The sequence below is a fragment of the Brachyistius frenatus genome, unplaced genomic scaffold (genome assembly GCF_029030835.1).
Source record: "Brachyistius frenatus isolate BFR_SWC_R1_liver_20210118 unplaced genomic scaffold, ASM2903083v1 Contig_16, whole genome shotgun sequence".
NCBI lineage: Eukaryota > Metazoa > Chordata > Actinopteri > Embiotocidae > Brachyistius > Brachyistius frenatus.
The window spans coordinates 244,968-256,829 of record NW_027210615.1 but is presented as its reverse complement, the minus strand read 5'-3'; the positions used below and the strand labels follow the sequence as shown (position 1 = coordinate 256,829).

The 11,862-nt window shown below is 40.9% G+C and overlaps 1 protein-coding gene across 2 annotated transcripts; it reads right to left on the bottom strand.

The window, feature by feature from the left end:
* Positions 1–921: 921 nt before the first annotated feature.
* LOC138618240 (vesicle-associated membrane protein-associated protein B/C-like) lies at positions 922–9,634 on the bottom strand. Of its 2 annotated transcripts, none has more exons than XM_069693834.1 (6): positions 9,306–9,634; positions 7,730–7,882; positions 5,990–6,093; positions 5,562–5,642; positions 4,805–4,984; positions 922–2,740 (listed from the first exon to the last, which is right to left on the bottom strand). In XM_069693834.1, exons 1-6 carry the CDS (start codon positions 9,361–9,363, stop codon positions 2,573–2,575), a joined length of 744 nt encoding a protein of 247 aa, XP_069549935.1. In that variant the 5' UTR covers positions 9,364–9,634; the 3' UTR covers positions 922–2,572. The 2 variants fall into 2 exon arrangements, with proteins under 2 accessions (XP_069549935.1, XP_069549936.1); XM_069693835.1 differs by having other exon boundaries at positions 4,805–4,936; positions 9,306–9,632.
* Between the last annotated feature and the right edge of the window lie 2,228 nt (positions 9,635–11,862).

Below are 11,862 nucleotides of genomic sequence, written 5' to 3'. Positions count from 1 at the left end.
ACTTCCTCTCTTAACATACGAGATCAGCATTTTGTGACACAACAACTAGTTTGCAAGCCAATTATGGTCTTAAGTGAGAACTCCAGGACACTGACAGACAATTAACTTTTCAGTGACGTCTTCCTAAAGTTGTGTCTGGATTTTTCAATGAGGGAAAAGGGGTGCATCTCATTTACATTTTGTTTTAACAAAGTTATTACTGTGTTTGAAAGGGTAGTTCAGTTGAGTGATGCACTATTTTATATCATCAGAGATCTCTAACGTTTTGAAGGGAGTAATCCAGCAAATTTAAAATACATAAAGTGATTTGCATAAAATATAATTTTAAAAAAAGGAATGGAAAATGACTTTGACCATTATTGACCATCCTTACTTGATAAATAACTATTACTTTTTAACCCTTTTTGCTATCAACCTGATCATGTTGCCACCATCAGTGCACTGTGTTTGTGCAGCCAGATTTTTTTTTTTCTGTTTGCTATTCTATCAAACTGTTATCAGTCAGTCTTACACACACACACGCACACACACACACACACACACTCTTTTTCAGGCTGCAATCTCAACTGAATAAGAAAAAAAGTAGACTTTTCACAGAAACAGACAGTTGGGGGTTTACGTTATTTTAATTCAGTATGATGCTACATGATCCATGGTGGTTGTTTTATTTTCTTCCTTTACTACAGTATATTAATAACTTTGCCAGTTATCTTTTGAAGTCTTTTTATTTTTATGTACATACAAAAGGAGTATCCAATTACTGTGTGATTACATTATTGTGAGTGTATCTCTGCAGGTGTGGTCTGAACCGCTGATGCCTTAAGTTTCTTTAATGTAGTGTGTATTCATAGGTCAGTCCTCCTCTCAGCCGCCCACATCCACACGTCTCTACTCCCCTAGCTCTCTCAGGCAAAACGCAGATTTGTATTATTTTTTTTTTCTTTCTTTTAAACAACCGAGTTTGCGGAGATGGTCACGTGATAGCCAAGATAATACAGCTGTGTTATCTCACAACCACCAGAGCCCACCAGGAAAGAAAAGGAAACAAATGATCGTAAGGAAACTAAACACAAACCAGACTCAAGATGGTCCCTTTTGAGAAGACAGTATCTTTTTTGTTGTTGTTGTTTTACTAAGATACACTCAATAAAATGAAATAAAATCATAATAAATCAAGGCCATTTCATGCAGGCTGCAGAGTGGACAACTGAATATAGTGCATTTGAATATATTAAAAAACATAAGCATTGTGGCTACGTGATAATAGAAGAAAAAAAAAAAAAAAAAAAAAAAAAAAAAAAACAACTGCTGTAATACACCAGAGGACGCAAATTCAATACTCCAAATGCTGGGCAAAATTAAATAAGGCGGCCAAAACTATCGTTACATACTCCGTGTGGTATATTGAAAATGTACTTGTTGCTTTGCGTGACACGTCCACGGCTCTACAGCCAGGATTTCGCTATTTTTTCTTTTTTTGTTTTAAGTCTAGCATCTCTCAACCTGAGGAAGCAATGATCAAGAAAATCAAACTAAGGGAAAATCAGATGCTTTGAACTAAATTACAGCTTTGCTTTTGAAATAGATCACCGTGCAGCATAAATTCTTTATTATCATCTAAATTTTACCGAGTCATCATTTTACAAATGGCCCAAAAATGGATTTACAGGATTTCTACAGATTCCTTGGCCTGGACTGAACCATCAAGACTGAATTTGATTTTCTGCAAACACCCCCCGGTTTTCTGTTGCGTACAGGAAAATCTGTTCGGATGACAGTTTCATTTTTTAAACCAGCCCTCTTCCTTTGTTCTAAAACAACCTTGTGATTTCACCGTTTGTGGTCTCCTCACATAAAAACGTCACAGTCAGTCACAGTCAGTCACATCAGCTCTCCTGCAGGAGGCAAAAAAATCAACAAGACACGCACACACACTTGGCTTCTACTGGCTCATATATTTTACCACAAACTGTTTCGAAGACAATACATAAAGTTTGAGTCGAGAAAAAAAAAAAAGTCTTTCACTGATCAATGGCGTTCACCTCTCCTTGCAGATTATCAGTAAGAAGTGGAAGAGAGATCATCAGAAGAGGAGTGTTAGAGCTTTCTTATAGACAACGTGAGTGAGGAACTTGGAAACTTAAGAATCAATGAAAGACTTTAGACATTCAGCCAGCGTGAAGCCACTTCCACACACCATTAACTGTTACCTGTGCAAGTTGGGGGAAGATCATTTACGGAGGAGAGATGGACGGAAAGGACAAATCAAATGTGGTGATTATTTCACAAAGAAAAAAACTAAACAAAAACAAAAAAGGCAGGACCTGTGACAAAAACACCCACACTCATGGTTTAACTTGGGATCGCCCTCCTTCGTTTTCTTTTTTACACTTTAAATTAGTTCTCATCCGAACAGACCATTATGATATTGCCTTAAAATGTTGAAAAAAAAAAAAGAGGAAACAGCTCAACATAAACCCAGAAGACATCCCCGTTGCTGTCATTGACACGTGTCCTCCCGAGCACGCTGTCCGTCCGTCCGTCTGTCACTGTGCTCTGTCCGTCTGTGTCTCTACAGGGCCAGCTTGCCGATGATGACTCCGATCACAAAGAAGAGCACGCAGAGCGCCAGGACGCGGGTGCTCAGGCCTTCGTCCCTCATGGCCGTGGTCGCCATGCCGGAGGAGGAGTGATGGCCGGCCATTGATGTCACCCTCCTCTTCCGCAGGCCGTCGTCCTCCTGTGGTGAAGAGAGGAGGTACAAATACAGTCAGAACAGCTCAACACACACACAGATGTCAGATATATTATATATTTGATTGGTAAATACACTACAAGAAAAGGCAGTACAGAAATGCGACAGAGTTGTTTAATTAAGAAACACTGTCATTATGTTTCCTGACCCTCAGAGGGCAACTTTTCAATAACCACATTTAAGAAATCCATATTAAAAACCTTATTTTGTGCATTTATGTTCAAAACAAAATATTGGCTGATTCATTAATGTCATTATTGGATCTTTAAACTTTCAAGTTAAGATAAGAAAGAGCCATTACAGTAGACGCCTTTTTACACTGATCTTTTGCACACAGGTAAAATATTGCTGCCTTCAAGTGCTGCAAGAAATATCTCGTATCATAAACACGGTATTAGATTCATATACGACACCTTTACTGCCAAGGTGTGACATTTAGGGGACAATCCCTTGATGTCTGTTGGACATTTTCTCTTCATTCTGCCCACATAACACATCTTCGCTGTGTTAACAACAACAAAAAGCTGACGCCAAAACGACCTCTGGATTCCAACTTAAATACCTGACGACATGTGACAAGTTTGTATGTAGGAATCAGAGCATTATATTACAGTAAAACTCAAAGAGCTACAGAATAAAGTGGAGGAAAGCCACATGACAAAATCATGATGTTTCAAAGTGGAAGTGTTTTAAATCTATCTGCAGGTCTCTGCTTACAAAAATCTTAGATTTATTAAACGTAATTTTTAATTCTTGTCTCTTTATGTATCTAACCTAATTATGGATCAAATTATACAATGACTGCAGACAAACCACGAGGCACAATCCATCAGGATTACCTACTCCATCAATTCGTAGTGTTTGTTATGAAAAACCCCTTTAAAGATTGTAATACACAACTAAGTTCATCTGACAGTACGCCACTGATGACTGCAGTTTCAACCAGCCAATCGCTGGTCTCCCTGCAAAATGTTGGCGGCCCTGGTTGGAGCAGGAGAGAAAAACCTTTGGACTAAAGCTCTGCCAAATGCAAGAAAATATTATTCATTTTTAATTGAATTGTTTAGAGGCTGCTGGACGGGCCTCTCAATGACGGAGATGGTGCTGAATGTGTTCTCGGTAAAATGGTTTTTTTTGTGTTTTTTGGGGGGGGAGGGGGGGGTATTTGATACTTTAAAAAACGACATTATGTCACCTGATTAAATCAGCTTTTCACTTTCACATGGAAAGACTGTGCGACTACAATGACTTTGGAGCAGGGCAGCAAAATGATGTTTTGGCCCACAACAGTATTTTACAAGCTCGTGCTTGTTCTTCTTATTTTTAGGTGCTGTAAAAAAACAAAATGACTATGAACTGTACATTTTGTGCAGCTAAAAAGTACATAATATGAGTTTTACAGCAATGTATAGCATAGTATATAGTATTGCTAAGCTTCGTTATTAAATTACACTGGCCTACGTCTTATCTATCAAGACTTATTATATTCTCTCTCCTGCTGATGCTCACGTGCTGTTAGTGTGTCCTACATCAGTGACTTTGGGCTGCAGGTCAAGATGAGAGGTCGAGGCAGTGACACACTGACAAGAGAAAGTTTAGAAAGAAATTGGCAGGATGACTGTTTTTGACAATAATTTCTGCAAAATAATAAAATGACTGTGACACAGGTTACAGAGTCGTGTTTTAATTACTCTGAAATTGCCTTTCAGATTTAGAATGTTAATCTCCATTAATTCTAATAAATATATTTTCACATGACAAACATGTTTTTTTTCAGCCCTCCAGACAGATTTATTTTTGGACTTTGGGCACCTCTGTTTTAGAGGCAGTTGTTTAGTTTAATAAAGGATTCCCTCTTGGTTCATAATAGTAACTCATTTTCATAAAACAGGTCAGATATTGTTTTGTTTTTTTGTTTCAAACGAGGTGAATTTGTTTTTAAGAAGGAAACTCAACAACTAGTTTTGCTTCTGTGTGTAAAATAGAAGCGCTTGAGCAGAAAATACCAGCCTGACAGGAAAGACTTGAATTTGTTCCAGCGCGTCTCACCCTGATCTGTTTGTTTTCTTCCCGTAGCCTCTGCACCTCCATCTGCAGCCGCTTGCACTCCTCCATGATCTTCTTCACCTCTCCGTCATCCAGCGAGGCGCTGGCTGACTTGGGCAGCACAGAGTACTCAGTCTTAATAGAGATAGAGGAAGACACAGTTTTGTTGCTTTCACTCTCATGCTGTGGAGAGAGAGCGGGGGTGGTGCAAGAGGTGGGTGGAGTTGGGAGGGGGGCAGGTGGTGGGATGAGAGGAAGAGGAGAGGAAGAGGAAGGAAAGGAGAAAGGAGAAGGGAGTGAAGACACATGCAGGGATGAGAAAGGGAGTAAGATGAAAGAACAAACAAATAAATCATAAATGAGTAAGTAAATCATGTAATGGGTGATACAGTGATGTATAGCTGATGGGTAGGAGACTGAAAACATACTGAAAAGGGAAGAAATAAATTCTACACAAGCAATCTATAGAAAAATTAATCTGATTTTATTCTTTAAGATGATTCTCAGTCAACCTCCAACTGTTATTAGTTAATAAAATCAGTGAACTACACAATGAATTCTGGGCTTGTAGCTGTGACAGGGATGTGAACAAATTTGACTAGTGTGTATCTGTCAATCATTTGTTAATCTCTTCGAATTGCACTAGCTTGAAAGAAAAAGGTCCAATATACATTTTTTTAAATTTATTGATTGATCTATTCCTGACACTTAACGATTGAACACTTTCAGTGGCACAGAAAAAAGACAGACTTCTACTTACAGTTTTGTCATTTTCTAGAGGCATATCAAATGTACATCTCAACTTGGAATCCATCAGCTCTTCGGGCTTCGCCTCCTTCCACTGAGGACAAGAGGATTAAGGGGGAAAGACAGACAGACAAGAGAGAAGATTCAGAAGTCCAGACACTGATTCATCCGCATCACTTACGTTTTTTTGTCCTCACTTCAAAGGAAACACTGTTACAGACATGATCTCCTACAGAATTACATTTTCAGGATTTAGGACATGCATTATGAAAGTATAGTTTTGTCCTTAAGAGAACTCCTCTGCTCCTCAAGAGTACATCTCGAGGCAGGTTTATATCAGACACGGATGTCTTGTTGCTTTAACGATCAAAACCCTCAAGACGCACATAGTCAATGAAATTGTCTTGTGTTCCCAATTCAATCTTCTGCTCAGCTACTCACCACTCCCTCCATGTCAGTCATGTCGTACGGAGCCAGCATGGACTGCACCATGAACTTGTGTTTACTCTTTTCATTGGGGTCGTAGTCAAAAGGCTGTAGCATAACTGTAAACCAAAACAATGAGAGAACTGAGAGCCAGAACATTAGGGAAAGACTCACTTCCTGTATTGCCCGACAACAACTATTGTGCAACCTGCAAATGAATAAATATCAGTCAGGTTTGGGTTACACAGTGACCTGCTTACTCCTCGTGAATCGAGTACTTTTACATTTACGTGTGGATGATCAACGACTCAGTCAGTAAAGACCGCAAGGATTCTGGTCATAATTAAGTTTAAATATTCCATTTCTGTTTTATTTCAATGATAGCAATAAGGATTACAAAAGCAAAGGGCTATTTTAATTCAGACACAGATGCACAAGAGCAGAGATGAATCATGACTCAAACTATTTGAGGTGTTTTCGTCCCATGCCACCTTGCTGAGTTGTCAAGGCTTCCACCAGAAGTCATCGTGCAAATGTCAACCTTGGAGGGAGACTGCAGGGCAATGCGGTCCAAATAAATATTATAATATCCATGAGATATGAGCCCATTTGACATGCACACATCCAAGCATGCCGGCGTTCTGCCATCAGGGGTGCCACTGACACATCAGCATCAGTTTCTAGTCTCGCGCCATGCCGGCTCTCGACGTCAGTTTGTGAGTGAAAGCCAACATCGCACCTGATTTAAACAGCCTGTGTAAAAGGGATTCTTATTTTAGGTTAAATGCTACACAGATATTAGTTCCAGTAGAAAAGTGTAACACCAATTGTCTTTCAGATTCCTTGTTATCATTCTGGGATAATTAATATGCTTTCATTTTGATAAATCTGTATCGTGACAAGTGTGATTATTTCTTAGTTTAATGATATATCCTCACTTAAAAAACACAGCAACTACTGTATCCTGTATGTTTTCTATAACTGGAACTATATCACATTAATCACGAGACTAGATTTCATCAAGGAATTTGATTATTATGATTGCCATAGCTGTACTTGCATTAAGTAAAATACTACAATTTTATGAATTTAAATTTTTAGTGTTCTGCTGGAGAACAATGATCAATACATTCTGCTCTGCTATTAGATCAACCATTATAGAGATTTTTCCTACAGTTACCAAATATCTCATCTTGTCAGGCAGCTGGATTTGAAGCCTGACAATCCATCTTGTCAGGCTTCAAGTTATGCACTTGGGGTCAAACCACAGTGGTTCGGACCAATCAGGCTCCTATGACTTCTACTGGAAGTTAAAAAAACAACAACAATGACAGCACTTAAAGAGGTTAGCACAGATGCAGCTGTATCATCCAATCAGAACTGGAATTCATTCCTTCATTAAAATGTGAGCAAAGACAGCACTGAAGGTGCTCTTCTGCTTACTACGGTCTGCGAATTTGATTAGTTGGTGTTATCCTGTGATAGACAGATTGTTCATCCAATCACCTGCCAAGAATTTTTAAAGAGTTCCTGCCCTTTTCCAAACAGTTTCTAAGGACAATGTCTCAGATGGTTCTGCGAGACAAACCATCTGATGCGTGTACCGATAACCAAACTCTACCCTGGACTTCAGACGATGAAGGCACCACATTAAGAAAAACATGGAAATCTGATAACTGCAAATTAAATCTAAAAAAAAAAACTACAGCATGCTTTTCACCCATGTTGCAAGAGGAGGAAATAATGGTTACGAACCAGAAATATTGATGGAGGTTCCAGCGTCAATGATGCCACTGTTTGGGCGCACACAGTATCTGCGAGGTGCGGTTGTCTTGACTTTGAAACACACATTTCTATCTGTGGGGTTGGTGAGCTTCAGAGTGGCGGTGACAACATCTGTAAATGGGCCTGAGGAGCACACAGAAAGAAGCACAGTGACTTGAGGTAGTGTGGGAGGGTGTGTGTGTGTGTGTGTGTGTGTGTATCGATTCACACACACTTGTCTCGTAGTTTGGATACAGATGTTTTGCCATTAGACTCCATGATACGAATGAAAACAGTGGAATGTCCCACCAAGACTCGTGTGATAAAGTACAAACACATGTCGTGTGTCTGTAGAGATGTGATTTCTGTTTGTGAGGGACTCCACATAGCCTGCCATAAACATTGCAAATTAAACATTAAAACGGCGGAAAGCGCAGTAAAGTGTTTCAGCATTACAGTATTGTATTATTCGTGCCCCGCCCTCACTCAAAAACTGGATGCTGTAGCAAACTTACTAGCCGGGTGTCTAAGGGGTAATTTTTTTCAGATCACTTCATCTTGTCCATGTTAGACAGACAGAATTGTTCAGCCTGTTTTGACAGCTTGGTTTTGGAAACGTGTTGGACAGTCAAAGCTCGCAATGATCAGTCAGGTCCCATCACCCCGGGGCCATCACTTGACCCATTTCTACAGCAACATGACACCACAGGGCAATTATCTAAGAAAATGTCCATTATCCCTGGCACAGCAGCTCAGTCTGTGTTTACACAACCTGGATATAGAAAAGCTGGAGAGGAATTCAGGCTGCAGAGTTACAGTAAAAGGTAAAGCTCTCGATCACAGCCTGCTAGCTTATGATATTGTGAAATAAGCATGGTAATAAGGCTGAAGCAAGGAAACCCCGATCAAAAGAAAATGCTAGAATAGCCACTTCTCGCCAGCTGGGTAGGGGAGGAGGGAATAGTCGATTAGTAGTCGATTAATAGTCGAATAACTCCGAGCGCTGGTCGAACAGAGTCTCCGCTCGCTGAGCCCATCCCCGGTCATAAAGATAACCGAGGACACCCGGGTCGGACAAAATGACAGAATAGTCTCTTCTCGTCAGTCGCATGTGATCACCAGAAAGGCGAGAGCACAAACCACATCCCGGTGTTTCATAACGCTGCCGGGGAACAAAAAGGTCGACAAAGCGTCAGAGGAGAGGAGCCGCGGAGCCGCGGAGGGCCTCTCCTCTGACGCTGCAATGACAGCCAGCTCTCCGCCTCGCTAGTCAGATTAGCGGAGAGCTACCTAGCTGGCTCGTTAGCGCCGTCGCACACAGCGTCGTTTCACCGGTCACCGGCGGACACACGACGCGGACGACAGCCGGCTGTCTCCGTCCGGTCCGACCGCGGAGACACCAGCTCCGTGACGCACGAGCAAAACGCCGAGCCGATGCGGAATACGGAGCCGCTCGTGATGGTGAATGTCTCGGGTGTCAGCCAGCTCGTCCCCGGGCCCCGGGCCGTCCCCGGCCCGTCCCCGGCCCCGGCCCGGCCCCGGGCCGTCCCCGGCCCTCAAACATTACCTCTGAACTTCAGCTCGTGCGGCGGCTCCAGCACCAGGACTTGTTCTGTTCGGGCCATGTCCCGGGGCTTCTTCCTGTCGTTACGGCGAGGACAACTCTTTAAACCCGCAGATGTCCCGGAGAGGTGAAGCAGCTGGATCCAGAACAACCAGCCCGCTCGTCCACGGCTCTCTTTTTCTTTTTTTCTCCTCTACAGGAAGGAAGGAGGAGGAGATTTACAAACGCACCACCCGCTCGGACAAACAGAGTGACTGCCACCGACAGCTGCTGGAGGAGGAGGAGGTGGTGGTGGTGGGGAGGAGGAGGAGGGAGGAGGAGGAGGGCTAACGTGCTAACTTTGCTAGCTGCGGAGAGGAGAGGGGAGGTGCTCGGTGACGTCACACAGTGGGCGGGTGTTGGACGTCAGCTGGTTTCTTTTACTTCCGCTGGAAAAACGAAACGTCCACATCTGAATGTGTTGTTACATGTCAGTGGTCTCCAAATAAAATATAAAATAAAAGGTCCAATTTACAGAAAATTAAACCTGAGATCTCTAAACACGAAACCATTAAAACTATGAGAGTTATGAATATGAGACTGAGTTATATACAAATAGCCCTGCTGCAGTCAAAAGTCCTTCAAAATGTGCCTATACACGCTTGTCACTCCCAAATGGTTTGTTGTTGTTGTTGTTATTATGCCTTATATCACATTTTGAAAGGACGGGAGCCTATTTCTTTTGTATCCAAAATATTGCTGTGGTCAAAATATAAAACACTTGCTGAAGCCATGAGGAACTGACATCGTAACACCATTGGTCAGCTGGATACCATGTGACTTACAGATGAAGTCACCATTGGTGGACCAATGTCAAGAATTTTTCGTTTCAAATTGAAAACTATGTTTCAAAATAAAAATACTCTAGCATTTCATACATGGTCAAGCCATACAGCCTACCAGGTTTTAAATAGTCTTGTTCATTATTCTGTCATCCTAAAAATAGTCAACTTTAAACATGCAGTCTTAAACTAGAATCACCCTATAAAATACCCACTGATTGTACCTTTTAATTGTCGTCTTGTCAGGTTGAAAAACCACAAATTTCACCCAAAAGTAAATACCTCTGTACTAAATAGTATGGTACAGTGCCATAAACAATATGGCTATGTACAATACTTTAAAAACTCAATCTTAGTCCCTTCTGTAATTTGGGACTAATTAACATTATTTATGACAAAAAAAGAAGTGTTCACATTGTCATGGCTGCAAAAAGACGTTTACACTGTACTTTAACTTCAAAATATTCAATAAGATCAAACCACTTCATTTGGTTTAGGATTCACAAAACAGCGGTTTCAGCACATCCCTCAATTTCAGGTTAACATTCTTCAGAGTTGTGTTAGTTCCTACGGTTAGTTCCTGTTACGCGCTTCAAATGACTCACTTTCTCCATTTCTTTTGGATTTCTGTACAGTCTATGAGAAATGAAATGTTATTCCCTCTAAATGTCAGAGACAACAATCGCAGGGCCACACGTGGATCATAAAAGAGCTGGGTCAATAGTTTCCTGATCTGTGAACGTTTCCGTGGTTGAGAGTCGAGGAGTTTGATTCTTTAGACTGCTTTACAGAAGTTACAATTCATAATTAAGTTTTTAATTTCCTTATTTTTCCATTCCTGAACCACATACCTGTTAAATGTCACTTCAAAACACGGCGTTCCTCCCTGCCATTAAGTTATAATGATGCACTTTGTTTTTTCGTATATTTGGCCTTTTCATAATGTTTTTCCTTTTTTAATCCCATTGGCAACATCCGTTATCAGAAATGTTTTATTTCATATTGCCTGCATGTCTGACTCCTGTTGCAGTCCCGCTGTCCATCCAAATTTATCTATTGGTTGTGGTTGGTAGTTTACTTTCACATACAATAAATCAGTGTACAAGCTGCATGTTAATAGAGTGTTACACGCATAGTAAGCTGCATTAAATGCAAAGATCCAGTAGATATGTTTATCCTGCTGGGCTTTTTCACTTCTTACCAATCTCAGGTTGTCTTTATCAATTTTGCAATCTAAACTTCGGTCTGATCAAGAATTAATTTCAGGTCTAGTCTTCTTTGCTGATTTTGGTGCATCTTCCCCCAAGGCATACCCACATACTTAAAGCATCAATTGCAACAAAAAGTGAAATTCAGTCATTTTCTACTCACCTCCACATCAGCTGAAACTTTACTGAAGTCGGCAGGATCACCAAACACAGGGTGAATGAACTCCCGCAGGTCAAGCTCAACTGCCTCCTAAATCGTTTGGTGGTAAAACCACAGCTCAAAAATCGTCAAAAAAGAACATTTTATCAAGGGAAATGTTTTGGACACAGATGGTATAAAACACACGAGCTGTTTGGAGCAAATCTGAGACGAGTAACGTGCTTGTATTGGATCTATAAAAATGGAAAGCGTTAAATATAACACTTAATGAGGTGGAAGTATTGCTGTGTAAGTTCAGAGAAAAATACACATATCTTTTCAAGTTTTCAGGGTGGACAGTGTTTGGGTGCACAGAAAGAGTTTGTCCTGTA